The sequence below is a fragment of the Gadus chalcogrammus genome, chromosome 11 (assembly GCF_026213295.1).
Source record: "Gadus chalcogrammus isolate NIFS_2021 chromosome 11, NIFS_Gcha_1.0, whole genome shotgun sequence".
NCBI classification, from domain to species: Eukaryota; Metazoa; Chordata; class Actinopteri; order Gadiformes; family Gadidae; genus Gadus; species Gadus chalcogrammus.
This window is the reverse complement of record NC_079422.1, coordinates 13,211,531-13,226,537: the sequence shown is the minus strand read 5'-3', so window position 1 is coordinate 13,226,537 and position 15,007 is coordinate 13,211,531. Positions and strand designations below refer to the sequence as shown.

General features: G+C 45.2%; 1 protein-coding gene across 6 annotated transcripts in view; it reads left to right on the top strand.

The window, feature by feature from the left end:
• The window catches only part of oxr1a (oxidation resistance 1a), a 111,906-nt gene extending 98,160 nt beyond the window's left edge, over nucleotides 1-13,746 (top strand). For 2 of the 6 annotated variants that reach the window (XM_056602998.1, XM_056602996.1), the window contains 9 exons: nucleotides 1,224-1,376; nucleotides 1,565-1,749; nucleotides 3,049-3,710; nucleotides 4,918-5,077; nucleotides 6,520-6,685; nucleotides 9,783-9,863; nucleotides 11,194-11,319; nucleotides 12,739-12,891; nucleotides 13,039-13,745. In XM_056602998.1, the coding sequence (XP_056458973.1) occupies nucleotides 1,224-1,376; nucleotides 1,565-1,749; nucleotides 3,049-3,710; nucleotides 4,918-5,077; nucleotides 6,520-6,685; nucleotides 9,783-9,863; nucleotides 11,194-11,319; nucleotides 12,739-12,891; nucleotides 13,039-13,206 (1,854 nt within the window). In that variant the 3' untranslated portion in view covers nucleotides 13,207-13,745. Of the gene's footprint in view, nucleotides 1-1,223; nucleotides 1,377-1,564; nucleotides 1,750-3,048; nucleotides 3,711-4,917; nucleotides 5,078-6,519; nucleotides 6,686-9,782; nucleotides 9,864-11,193; nucleotides 11,320-12,738; nucleotides 12,892-13,038 lie in introns of all 6 variants that reach the window. The other 4 variants (XM_056602997.1, XM_056603001.1, XM_056603000.1 and 1 more) reach the window with 4 other exon arrangements.
• Nucleotides 13,747-15,007: the final 1,261 nt, after the last annotated feature.

The window sequence follows — 15,007 nt, the reverse complement described above, 5'->3', positions numbered from 1 at the left end:
CGAGTAGGCTGGCTAACCTCACACAACCTCATTGGCAATGCATTGTGCCAATATTGGTTTAAGGATAATGCTTTAGGTGGTACTGAATATAAAACAAGATCTGAGGTTTCCATTTTGACGGAGACAATATGCCATATTTGTATGGCTTATGAATTCATTCTCTATGGCCTCGTCAGTTTTCATTAAAACACTGCTAACCAGACAAGGAGAACATTATGCTTAACGCTCCGAAAGGGTATGATTATATTCTTGCTAATTGCCCCTATTAATCACAGACAATGATAGGTGAATTGATTCATTTTACATTAGCCCTCCTCTGAGCTAATAGTTGTGCTGTATGAAGTATCTGTGAAGACTGGCGTCTACAGAATTCACGTGATCTCTGCTTTGTGTCTCTCTCGTGATGCAAACAATGTTGATTTGTTTTGCAATTTAAACCAAGTGCCAGGCATGCAAATTTGTCCCCTTTTGGCAAAAGTGGTGCTTAGTTCTCCAAAGTCGTCTGGGGGTTAACTCCTCTGTGGGTTGAGTTCACGATAGGGTGGTTATGCTGCTCTTCAAAATTTTAAATCCCAATCCAGTAAAAAGAGATTCCTTATATCTTATCCGGATTGATTAAGATTTGCATTTACAGTTGTTTGTTGCACTGCATGGACCTAGTTGAAGCATGTTTTATGTATTCCCACACATAAACAGTTTTCATGCCAAAAGTTCAGATATTTCAAGTTTTAGCACTGTGGAGTTTCCTTTAGGCCTTTGTTTGTCTGGGATGGGTGTTTCCCTTGCTTTTCCTTTTTGGAATCTTCTGATTTTTGTAAAAGAACATTTCATAACTGAAGTAAACAAGCCTTGGGGTATAATCGAATTTCATGTTGCAATCACAAATATAACTGCTTCTGTCTCTCCTGGGGCGCCTTTGGCGATAAGTGCTAATCTTTCCCAGAGATACAAACAATGTCGCCCCCAACACCCAGTTTGTTACATTTATAATGCTTAAAATGCAAGGGCTTTCGTCAATTGCCCATTGGTTCAATCACCATTGAGTGACCTTTTATTGACCATTGTTTTTTCTATAAACAGAGGAAATGTTCTAATTCATTCATTTATCTCACAGGTCAAGCTGATATCCCTGCCACTCCATTCCCAATGTACACATCAATTCTGCTTTGGTTTAATTTTTCCCTTTCTCTGGCAACATCTGTGCTCGGTCTCTGTGTGTTCAGGACTCGGATGGCCCCCCCAGACCAGATGGAGTCCACCCCCCAGTGTTCTCGGCCCTGCGCCACGGCCGGGTGGTGTCGTCTACCTCGGAGGAGGAGGAGGCCCTGACAGAGAAGTTCCTGAAGATCAACTGCAAGTACATCACAGATGGCAAGGTGAGCCACACACCGTATAGCGTCATCATCTCGATTGACTCCGCTTGGAATCAGTACCGCTCCTCGCCACAGCCCCCATGCTGTTATTTAACCCAATTTGTTCTGAATCTTCCAAACTATAATTATTCTTTTTTTGTCTGGCCCCCCTCCCAATCTGCGTGCTTCACCCATCATCCCGCCGCCCCCAGGGCGCGGTGAACGGCGTGCTGCTGGTCACGCCCAACAACATCATGTTCGACCCCCAGCGTATGGACCCCCTGGTGCTGGCCCACGGCTGTGAGGAGTACGGCATCATGTGTCCCCTGGAGGAGGTGCAGTCAGCCGCCATCTTCAAGGAGATCACCGACGCCAAGATCAGGGATGGCGCGGTCGGGTAGGAAATCCGAAACATGCTTTTGATGTCCAAAGGGCCAAGCACACGGGGTGTGGAATTCGGTTAATATTTGTAGCGCAAACAATAAAAAATTAATCGTAGGACTATGATTTACGTGTCTATTTTGGATGCGAAGATTCTAAAACACTGCGTCTGTACTGGCACGGCCATGGTGTTTTGACTCAGTGTGTCTTAAAGCACATAAGTAAGCTGAGTAAGCTCTCACAATAATGAACAACATGCAGTCAAATTATTTGACTGTTCACAGCAATGCCAAATCCCCCACCCTGCTCCCTTTCTATCAGTGTAGATAAAATATGATTTACAGTCTCATTCACATACATCACCTGCCTCTCTGTCCCTCTCTTTCTCTCTTTCTCTCTTTTCCCAATACGCCGCACTCCATGATGTAAACACTTGAGCACGTCCGCAGATGACTGAGATTGCATCAGTGAACATCCAACAGATTAATATGTCTTCTTCCCCGTGCCAAAATAAAATGCAAGTGGCAATTAGAGCCAGGGGTTAATGAAGTATGCTTTCAGCCTCCCACGTTGCAACTGCTCACCCATTTGGTTTTAAATGCGGTGCAGGGAACAGACACATTAGAGGCGTCTGTGAGACGCTCAACGTGTAAAGTTTTGAGTCATGCTAAATTTGTTCATGCCATGTGTGTGTGTGTGTTTACGTGTGTATCCTAGTTGTATTAGTGTGTGTGCGCGTATGCATGTGTGTGTGTATTGTGTGTCTCTCATGCATTGTTGACTGGGCCAACAGGCTATTCCTATATTTAGGTGGAGCATTACCCCAGAGCAGCTATTGGAATAACAAGTGATTATTTTCTTTGTCAGACCCAGCTGTTTCCTCAGCTGCCTGCTATTCCCTTCACTTCTCTCTCCCTCTCTTAATCACCAACGCTGTCCCTAATTTGAGCCTACTGTCTTCTCGCTCATGTCATCTTTTTCTCTACAGATGAATCAAAACGACATCCATTACATTGATTTTGGTTCAGTTTTTGCAGGTTCTCACCAAATAACTCATATTGCACATTTCAATCTATTTACTTTTTTTAAGTTTATTTTATATATACCGTTTGTTTTTCCTTACCTTTACACTATTTAGAATTTATTTATTGTTCATATTTCTTAGTTTAATTAATTAAGCTCATCTTCTCCTTATTGCACCTTGGGTCAGAGACAAACGCAATTTAGATTCCTCTGTTTGTCTGGCACATACTTTTGAACTGACAATAAAGCTGACTTTGACTTTGACACCCGCCCAACTCTCTGTCTCTCTCAGTGACCTGGAGCCGATGCCGGCGGAGAGACACCCCTCCCAGCTGACGGACGGCGAGGCGCCTCCCCGGGAGCCCGGGGCCAACGACAGCGGCGGCAGCACGGCGCCGCGCAGCACTGAGGGCTCCGTCTCCGAGGACGTCTTCACCGAGTCGGAGCTGTCGCCCATCCGCGAGGAGGAGCACCAGGCGTCCAGCGACGACCTCTGCCTGATGGACAAGTCCTCCGGCGCCTCCACCGAGTCGGTGCAGACCGTCACCCAGCTGGACGTCGGCCCCCCCTCCGCCTCCCGGGGCGGAGACGGGTCGGCCAGCGAGCCGGCAAAGGCTTCGGCCCCCGTGGAGGACGTTCCACCAAACACTGCAGCGGAACCCCGGGCCCGCTCTCCTACGGTGTCCAAGCAGCACAGCCTAGAGGGCACCGCAAGCACACCCGCCGCGTGCGCTGCGAGCGGCCCCACCGGCTCCACCAGCCAGGCACGGGGGAGCGGCGACGGCTCGTCGCGCCCCGGGTCCGAGAGCTCGGCCGAGCCCGGCGCCGGCGAGCCCCCAACCAGCCAAGAGGGAGCCTGCGGCGAGGGCGCCACGGACTCTGTGCAGCGGGCCGGGGAACACAAGGACACAGTGGAGCCCACGGAGAAGGAGGGCCCTCAGAGCGCCGCAGAGGGTAATTGCACTCTCGGCTCCGCCCACTTTTCAGTGGCTCAGAATGCACTGCACCATCACACAGGTCGCCCCTGATCAACGCTCACAGTAGTGGCCAGTAGTGCACTTTTTGTGTGTTCTTCCCACTCCCCTCGGTTGCATTTTAGGATGACTTGCTCCAACATCACAGCTAACCCATCGCCCAACAATGTCGAGGTGTTCTCCGCCAACCTCCACAATCAAAGCCAAGCCCTGTCCGCCTTCCCCCGGCTCCGTCAGGATCACATCCCTCCTGCTGCTCCCTGATAACCTTTACCAATCTCCTTTGTGCCTCATCGCTAGCAATTGGCATCCTGAGAGGAAGGGAAACGGCAGCGTCTGTGTTGTCATCACTTTGTCAGTGCGAGGCGGGCTTTAAACGAAGGGTTTGTACGGCTCTTTGATGCCTTGCACCGCAGGTTGCAGCGTCGCGTGCCTACCTGCAGCCGATAAGCTAAAGCCTATCAAACGCCAGAAGGGTACAAATACACCTGCTACCAGATGAGGTGGGGGGAGGGGGAGGGGGAAGGTGTTGTATGCTAATGTTTAAACCCATCATCAAAACACCCACAAAACTCTTTTCTCCTGGGTGGCTTTATGTGTGAGGCGGTAAATGCTAAATTCCCAAACGCCTCCGGAGAACAAAGTCAGATTTCCACTCCCTCCCTCCCTCGCTCCCTCCCAGGCTTTAACCTTGCTTCAATCGTCTTCTGGTTGGCCTAATCTTTGCCTTGTTATCTGATTGCCCACTTTCATTTGTACTGGCTTAGATAGCGATGTTATAGCTAAAGTTGTTCCTTCTCCCCCCCCCAGTGATGAGAGAAACGCAGCTTAGATTTAAAGTTTAGTTATTTATGTCTCTGGCAATTATTGCCCAACAGAGAAAAGGGGGCTGTGATATCCACTTGTATTTCTCGGCTGCACAGCAGGGTCACCCTTTATTCTGAGCACATTAGCTCAGCCCACACAAGCAACCGCAGCCTCATGGAAAAATACGCCGCCTCACAAGCTGAATTAATAAGTTAATTAAAAAAGGAAATATATATGCATGTATTTGTATTCCTCCTGCCGTCATTATGTTTATTAATCCCCAATGCACCACTGACGATGAGGATGCATTGTCATGCGTCAATGCGGCGTTGCATGACTTTCTCTAAGAAATTACTGATTTTTTTTTTTCCCCATACAAGGATCAGTGGAGAGACGAAAACCTCGCTCTCACAAGTTCCTGTGTCTGCGTGTGGGGAAGCCCATGAAGAAGACGTTTATATCCAACGCCAGCGCCTCCATGCAGCAGTACGCCCAGCAGGGCAAGAAGCACGAGTACTGGTTCTCAGTGCCACAGGAGAGGTCAGTTTGAGCACTAGACGCTATATAGACTATTTACAGCATGTCATCCTGGCCTAAAAATGGTGGCCCTATTGCTAACTGCAGCTAATCCTAAATCAAGATACAGGGCAAAATAAAACAAAAAACGCTTCAATAAAAACTTTTTACAGGCTACTCATCAGCAGTATGTGATCTGGCACATCCTCTCTTTTTAATATGAAGAATCTATCCAAAATGCATTCTTTGTGGAGCCTGGCACTCATTTGCCTCTTCTGGCCTGCCCATTTCCCTGTGCTGACAAAGCCAGACACCACCACAATTCATTATTTATCCACTCTGCAGGGGAACAGTCCCACACTCTGTGTTGGCCCACTAGAATGATCGAGCAATGCAAATGATCTGAGCATTGGTTCTTGGTGTCAATGGAAGAAGGTTAACCATGCTACTGAAGATTTTTCCACAGGCAACATTTAGTTTTTATAAACTCAACTGATTTATTGGACTTTCCATTTTAGGCTTTGATGTGATCTGGATGCTTGGCAAATCAGAAGCGTCCACAATTAGGTTATCACCCTTAGCAAGGACTCATTGCATGGAGATATTGACCCATATTAATATGTTTTGCTTTTGAATTAGTCCCAATTGCTTAATTCGATCATTTCATTTTCTGAGAAGCCCATAAACACAAAAGCCAAATTGATTTGCCCAGCTGAGTCCTACTGAACGGCCACAGCATACTGGAGTCTTTGTTCGCTCTGTTGGCCACATGGAGAGGGAGAACAGGGCACTAGGGATAGAGAAGATAACGCCAGGCGTCATCTGAGAATCTTAAACAGACACCCCATTTACAATGTCCTGCATGTTACAAATTATTGTAATTCTGTTACGTGTGTGTGTTTGTGTGCACAACCGCTTATGCATACCACTGTCAGACCACTAACTCCTATCGCAAAGATACTGGAAAATGTTCTCTCTGCTGTGAGCCCTGATAAGTCATCTTGTTGTCACCAACCCGTTGCTAGGCTACGACACCTTACACCTGGGGAAAGTGCTATGTATTTGACAAGGGCTTCTCCCCAAGACAGAACCACGTGATATTCATTCACTCATTCATTTACTTCACTCGCATGCATATAATTACTGTTTTATAGGAAACCGTTGCTTGGAAATATGCAGACTACAGTGACAATACCTGGTTGAAGGGTTACCAATAGGAATTACAATAATGGTGACCATAAGGAAAATATGAATAAATGTTTTTCTGCTTTCTAATACATGTATTGACAATTGACCTATTTTCTACATTCGTTCAAGCATTCTGCTTGCTAAATAACTTTTGATTGCACTGTGGTGTTTCAATGTGCTTTAGTATACTCAGTGGTATAGAGCCATCATGAGGCTATCTCCAGTTCCAGATTGTCAGTGAATACCTTCATTGTACCCCCTGTTTGCTTCTCCTGCAGGTCTGAGCACCTGTACGTCTTCTTCATCCAGTGGAGCCCGGACATGTATGGGGAAGGGGTGAGGGGGGTGGGCCGGGAGCCAGGGTTCAGGGTGGTTAAAAAGAACCAGGATTCGGAGAAGGCCGCAGAAGAGCCCGTCACTGATATCAATGTGAAAGAGTGGGAGGTAGGCAATGTTTTTTTTTTCTTCAATGTAGCTGTCGTACCGTCTTAATGTTTTTTGTATGGCATGGATTAGGAATAGCTCTATGCTCAAGATGTCCCAACACAAGAGCATTTTAAAATAATTTAAGTGGACAACATAATATACATGCCCACATGCACCCTCAGGGATCAATAATTGAGATTAATCCATGCCTGTGAATCTGAAACTGTTGTGTTCATATTTGTAGTGTTTAGTGATGCATCTGTCTAGTGCTTAATCTTAATCGTCAGTTAATTTATCTTTCTTATGGCTTTATGCACAGTGTTATTGTAAATCAAATTGTGTGTCTTTTTATTTTACCATCACTAGCTTGTTATTGCAACATGCTTTCGTTCTGTATGTTTGAACTGTCAATGTATCAGTGCAAAATTGTGTGTAAAAGTGTGTCAATGTTGTGTGTCATTTCTGCACACGATTTCCTTCTCTTGGAAATGTGTTCACTTCAGTCAAGTTGCAACCGAAGCTCTCTGCATGTTTGTGTAATTTGTTTTTCATGAGTTAGTGTGCCGTTTTGTTGTTGCATTTATTCGTTAGTTCTCTGTGTCTCGTAAGACACTGAATATATTTTTGATGGCTAAACACAGCAAAACTGTATCAAAATGATAAACCATTTACAGAAATTAGATTTATTTTTTTTTTTCGGGTAAACTGAAGATTAAATCTTCTACCGTTCCTATTATGTTGTCATTGTTTCTCGCAGGGTTTATGTAGTGAAGGCGTAGAGTTCGATTTAGGGATGCACGTTGTGGCTGTGTTTCTGAATACAGGGTAGACTGCTTGCCCGGGGTATTATTTGATAGGTTGTGCAAGGGCTAAATGAGAAGGATTCTGTTGCTAAATAAATTTATATAATGCATTTGGTACCTCTGGAGTGAAATATTAATGTAAATCAGCCATGGAGGAAACAAAGTGGAATGATTTGTTTTCCCTGAGACTGGCTGTCCAGCTGGATGCTACCCGATCTTCCACATTTGAATAAGTAAATAGACACCAGCTTGTTTACTTTGATCAAACATGAATCTTGAACATCACAGATTATGCATTGTAGATTTTAGATTTTATTGTTTGTTATGCAATGGCAAATTGTATTCAACAAAAAATATATAAATTGTATCTAAGGTGAATCTGCGTGTTGACAGACTACTCGCTATTAACATGTTTGATGAAAGGGTGCTGTGTCTTTAAATCCCTCTGGTTGTTGAAAGTGAGCAATCTTTTTATCCAATCGGCGTCCGGTGTCACCCTTTTGCCATGCTGTCATTGGTTGTTGCCGATGTCTTACAAATCATCCGAACAACTACAGTGGTGAGAAAGTATTCTATTTTAGTGCACGCAAGGCACAGTTTGTGGCGCACGGGCCTTTGGAATTACTTTTAAAAAAAAGCTTGTAATGAGACATCCCGGCTCTACAATAGTGCTGAAAGCAAGACATGTTTTCTAGACGGGTGAAGGTTCAAGAAGAACCTCTGACCCCCAAGTATACATATCATGTAAGTTGTAAACAATATCCAACGGTGTGTGTGTGCGTGTGTGTGTGTGGTTGTTGTTGTTGTTGTTGGCTCACTGGCAAACGCGCCTGCTAGCATGTTGGCCGAGGTCAGACCTGACCAAGCAGCTGGTGTTTTATGATGCATTATTAGCCTCACTGCTGCTCATTCGTGACACAAAAAGTCCTGATTATTATCGTGAGCATACACCGTCCTTGTGGATCCACGGTCCCCCCCATAGCAAACATTTGGTAACGGTTATACATGTTTTTGATTCAAGTTCCCGGGGTCGCAGCAGGCAGACACTGTCCCGGTCCGCGTGGACGACAGCTCTCCTGGCAGGGTAGAACTGTAACCCGTTAAGACATTCCTCTACGTTTGGGGAGAACAGGTTAATAACACGATGACTTTCTGGCAAATGTTGACTATGGGGAAAACCGTGTGTAGGTCCTTGAATGATGATGTAATAACTAATTTCCGAATACCTTTTGGAAGAGTAGGTGTAATATAATACTATGCGTGATTTGTGGTTCACATTTCGGGCTGAATGCAGCCTGGATTTTTGACTAATTACAGAATCCTGGTAAACTGAGTCCAGATTTATGAAAGACAGAGGCATGGTTAAGATACTAAGTTTGTTCATAAAATGTACGTAAATTGGAGGTTTGTCTTTTGGCAACCTGCTATTAAATTAATGTTAACGTTTAAGGCCCTGCCCCCTCAGTCCCAGCTAACGCGACTAGCATCACTGTATTTGTAGGACCTTTTTATAAGAATTAGATATATTTTGCTCTTTCTGCTACATTATTGACCGCTATCAAGAGGAGGTGAAAGTAACTTATCAAAAGCTTGAATGGATGTATTCAGCTTTTAAGTCATTAATTTAACTTGCTTTACTCCATATCTGCCTGATATATTAATCAGAGCTCTGTGAACTGCTAAGAGAATGCGTAAACGGCCCGAGCATGGTACACTTGCTCATTTATGTCTATTTGTGCTGGGGAATATTTGCATTATGTGCAATATTCACATTATGTGGACTTGCTGATGCATCTCAACAGGGTATAATTCCTTGTGTGGGTTGTAGAATTTTGCTGTGTAAGAGTCGGCTAGTTATATTCACAGGAAGTAGGAAACCAGTGTAGTGTGAGGGCAGGACTTGTGCTGAGTGGTTGCTGCACACTACAGATCAACTTGTTGTCATGGCGAACATATTACACAAACATGCATAACGGATTGGGGACTCTTGGATGCCGTCGGATTATCTGTACTGTGGTCTACAGCCATGTCCTGTCACAACAACTGAAACCCATTTTTCAGGGTTGAAACTAGGTCCAGCCTCGGATTGGCCTGCTTTAAAAAGAAAAAAAAACAAGAACACTTCTAAACGACCTCCTTTCTTTCATTGTTATTTCAAATTGACACACTTTTACAAGCATTTTGCCAAACAGCAAATGCACTGAACATTCTGCTGTTAACCCCTCCTCCCCTTCCTTTTATCCCCCACTAAACGAAGAGCAGCACTCGGCAGAGTTTCATGTTGCTCCTGTCCCTGTCTTTTGTACTACCAGGTAGTGTCTCTGACGGAGTACCACCGTAGGATCGATGCGCTAAACAGCGAAGATCTGCGCTCACTCTGCAAACGACTTCAGGTGCCCTGATGAGCCCTAACTGCCCGACCATCTCTGCTCTGTGTAGCCAAGCCCAGCCCTACATTGACCGCCAACACTCATACTAACACACTGTCCCTTTGGCTCTGCTCTGATGTTGCAGTCCTCATGTTCACATCTTAACCGTTGTCGACATGGTCATTTATCTATGTGGTAGGCTACCCCAAGCCTGGTTTTATTCACAGATTTGATTTGAAATGTGAAACTGCAGCCAATCAGGGTCATCCTGTCTGTCGCTTGTCTCTTGCTTGTCCCTGTACAAACCAAGTCCGCTATTGTGCTCAAACGAGCGGTGGATTCAGGAGCGGGGTCCATGGCTACCAGACAGAGAATGGAATGATGGATGAATGGAAGAGAGGTGGGGGACGGGGGGTCGGATGAGAGAAGTGAGACTCCATTGACGGTGAGATGGATAGTTTACTAAAGAACAATGCAGCTAGGCCCTGATTCGGTGAGGACTGTAACGTGAGACACCCCCCATGCCAACCCCGGGCGAAGCGCTCACAATCAAGCCTGGTTATGGAGAAAGATAAACAACCCCAAAGGAAATCTCGAGCGCCGGCGCACAAATAATTTATTGGATTGGTTTTCCTATTCACTTTGCATTTGTTCCCCTTGCCAGACACGGGACTGGCCACTCCCTTGCTTCTGCCAAGCCAGACCTAGTCATCTGGCGTTGGGCAAGGGGAAAGAAAGATATCATTCAAGTTCTAGGATATCCTATGGGCCGTGGAGCAGACAAAAGCTGCTTCCTATGCTCTTGGGAAGAATAAAAAACAAACTGAAAAAAATAAAAGATTATTAAAAAGTAAAGGATGGAGCCTTGGATTCCCTGGGCAAGCTAGATGCACCATGTGGTGAATGTTCTCCCTGCACTAGACCTGTCACTGTCACCTTCATCTGCTGTTTACAAATCATTGCTCCTGTTAAGGGTGCGGTTTCAAGCTCATTTCTAATTTCAGCCACAGGGTATCTCCGCCAACATTAATCTTTTGATTATTCTTTTGTAAAAGGTCATTGTTCATGGTTTTCCTCAGTTTCTCCAGCATCTACTTCTGAAATTAAATCGTTTTTATTTTAATCTTAAATAAACCAACATTTTAACTACCTAATTGAGTTTTATTCTGGAAACTGAATGTCTTTCTTATTTTGACAATCTTTGGATTGGGCAGATTGTCAAAGATAAAAGATAGAATACTTCTCGCTCTGTAAGAATTTCCTTCGGAAGGTTCTTCCGATCCAATCGTCCTCTCTGAGGTCTGGTGCCCGGCTGTCCTTGACTCCTCTGACTGATATTGGTTCCCCATGGCAGATTACCACCAAGGAGGAGGCCAAAACACACCATGGCACGTCCATCAAAACGGAGCTGGAGCCAGAGACCTTCAAGCCCAACCTCAGTGAACCTAGCGACCTGCTGGAGGCCGAGCAGATAGAAAAGGTATGGCCCCTTGTGTCAACCCCTTCACACCTGCCCTCACATGCTGCTCGGCGTTCTTTAGAGCCTGGGATTGGAGATGAGGAGTTATTCAACAGGTTTTGTGCCATCAATCAGCTCAAGGTATGTAGTAGTTGGAGCTAAAAAGGTACAAAATGCAAAAAAAAAAAGCCAAAAAATGTACTCTCAAAAGCATGCCGTCACGTAGACGCAAACTTTAAAGCTTGTCATCTAGACTAATTGCTCCGACTCTGCAGCTTTGTGCAGCGTTTTGTCAATATTTAGAATAGAGGTAGCCTGAAATCAATAATTTTGCATAGTGTATGTTTTTTCAGGCACTTGGAAATTGGAGACAATAGAGTATAATGTAAATGAGCTGGAGAAAGCTTCTAGCCTGTTGTTATAGATTTAATAAAAAACATAAACGTATCAGCAAGGCCAACATATAGTTGTCAAACGGAGTCCCTTTTAGTGTATTGACGGGTAGATAGCCAATATGCTACGTCCTTAAATCACTGTGAGGAATGGACCTGGCTCTAGACCGTCCGGGCACACCTCAATGCTGGTGCAAGTAAGGTGCTCATTGGGTCATGAGCCTGTGCTTTCAGTTTTTTTCACAATCTCGCTCTCTCTCTGCCCCCAGTCTAATGACATAGCTGATGCTGCTCTACCTAGTGGAGGGTATGCTGAGGCTGCAGGAAAGGCAGAAAGTCATGTGTAAAGAATGCCAGGAATTTATCCACAGCCATAAACAACTGGGATAAAAACAATGAACACGCAGTGCTGCTTTATACGGGCCTTGTTCTGCCCTGAAACTCAATGTTTCATACTGTGTTCTTGGGCAAGGGTGTCCGTATTCTGAGAATCTACTTTAGCACGTGCTCTGGTGTGCCCCTCATACGGCTCCAGTGGGCTTTATGGCTGGCTCCGTGCTATCTCCCCACGCGCCCTCCTGCCCTTTTAATCCGTCTGTCTGCCAGCGGTAGGAAAGGCTGTGTCTCCCAGGGAGCGCTGCACCCTTTGTTTCTCCTGAGAGGCGGCTCTCCGTGCACAGGGCCCCGTTACTCCCCTTTAAAAGGCGCCCGTGTTAAAAGGTCACTGCGGACGTAATTGAGCACTGATGGCTTTGGCCTTTTTATTTCATTTTTAAACCCGTTTTTTATTTGGCCCTCTTGACTGCCCCTACCTTCCTGCTTCCTTCCTTCTTTTCTTAAATGTTGTTCAATGAATCGCTCATTGTGCTGTGAATGTTGTTGCGCTGAGCATTGACTGGTCATCGTCAGGAGTTCTGCTGGCCGCACCTAGAAGAACACAACCCAGGTCTGGTGATGCTGTGTGTGGCTTTATTGTGCCTTTAGGCTGTACACTTGCAAGGTATGGTTCAAGTACAACATTCAACCATAAGTGTTTCTCGTCCCGCAGTTGGCCAGGAACCTGCCCCCACGGACCATCGGCTACCCGTGGACGCTTGCGTTCGGCACGTCCAAGCACGGCATGAGCATCAAGTCCCTGTACCGGGCCATGCAGGGCCAGGACACGCCCGTCCTCATGGTCATCAAGGACAGCGATGGACAGGTGAGGGCGCCCGGTGTGCTGCTGCTGGGCTGAGGGCAGGCCATGGGGCGTACCATGGGCTTTGGGTTCAGCAGGAGAAAAGGACACCTGCTGTTGATGTCGATGTCCGTGTTGAGCGTGTTTGCTCTCTGTTGTTTCCTGCCCCAGGTGTTTGGCGCGCTGGCCTCCGAGCCGTTCAAGGTGAGCGACGGCTTCTACGGCACCGGGGAGACCTTCCTGTTCTCCTTCAACCCAGAGTTTGAGGTATGTGGTACAATACTTTTAAGGTGGCGTTTTCTGTGCTTTGATTTCCCCCAGTCGGGCGAAGGTGTTTGAAACGTTGTCTTTGGAATGAGACTAATTTGAACGAAAATGTCCCCTTTCAAACTTTTTTTTAAGTGTATATCATCAAACTAAATTCCCTGCAGTGCGCTTCATGTTGCGTCTCCGTGTCATTGACGCATCTGTCTATGATTGGAACAACCTCTTGTCCTGTGAGACGTTCTATGTGCGATAAGGGTGGATCCCCTGTATCTAAGATACCATTTTCACTTTCTTTGTTTAAAATCTTCTCAGAAAACGTGTAACTTTTAACCAATTAATATCAACAATTATGCAGAGTTAGACATCAGCTGTCAGACTCTTTCATAATGCATAGGGTTTATTATTTGTGTTGTCTACACAAGTTTATTTATAAAGTCCTTAATCACATCTACAGACTCAAGGGGCTTCATAGGCTTGCTTTGCTGCTAATGGAGGAGAATGAGCAGACTGCTCCCAGACCGTAGACCTCACACGGCCAGGGAAAACACTCTGAATATCCATTTACAGTATAAAAATGTGCCTAATCATGGAGGGACTTGGAGAGTTCTCCCGTCCAGCCTGTTAAGGGGTGTGGGGAGTAGAGATTGGGGGGGGGGGGGGGGGGGGGAAGCCAGATTTGCGATGAGTAAAAATGTTTCCTTTGTTTCTGTGACCACTAATAGGCCAGTAGTGTCTGAGACCATGCATCCCAACCAGCATGTTTTAGTTAATCTTACTGAAAAAATCCTGATAATCAAGCCTCCTTAAGTAATTTCTCAATTTTCTCTGCAACATGGTCCACTATCAACATGGTCCACTGTTTATTATGACATGTTATTATACTTATCATTTCCTTGTCATTTATTCATGTTAGTTCCATTGAATTACACCACAGTATTGTTAAATACTTCATCCCGATAGGGATCAATAACGTTCCACGGGTGTGTGCATTATTTTGCCATAACGGGACGAATCTGCCTTTTAACAGTTCTAAATCAATGCAATTCAAACTTTAACAACCACGTTCAAACAGAACTAGCAACCAGGTTTTTACTTGCCAATGTTAAAACAATATCCCGAAAGCACCGCAGAAGAATCGTCCATTTCAGTAAATCAGTAAAAAAAACAATAATATTATAGATTAAAATAACTAATGTCTGATCATTGGCACTATAACTGTGGTTTAAGTAAATTAAACCGCTCCAGGTGTACTGTTGTTGGAAAATAATGTACAACAGGGTTGTGATGTGGCCGAGACGAAGCCGTTGTTGCTTACCACCGCAAAGGTATCAGGGACAAGCCCTTCAGGACTTGGGCACCTTGCTATTGGAGGCCTACATGTATGCTGAGCATAATTGGGGAATGAACACGCTTAGTATATGTAGTCGTGAGTTAGAACTCCTGAGCTGAGCCACTGAGCTGTCAAGCCCCTGCAAATAACTTGTTATCTCCATTTAATTGCGTTTCATCTGGCTCTACTTCCCAAGTAACGTTTCAATCCAAACCTTAATTACTTTGCTTTATATGGTGTTGAAATTTCTGAGACTTTGGGAAACAAAATAATCAGAAGTCTGTACAATAAGCCATATTGTCCTATGGTCTACCCTCAACTGAACTATAGCTAGGGTAGGGAAATTGGGGTATGGTGGAAACCAGCCAGAGAAATCTTCATTTTCTCTGAGGTAACTCCCTCTGAGGTAACTCTCCAAAAACATCTGACTAGCTCGCTAGCTTTAGCAATAGATGTGCCTAGCCTTGTGTAAGAATCAGTCATGATCAATGAGTGCACAGGCAGACTGTGTGCAGGTATCAGAGTAGGTATGTAGACAGACGG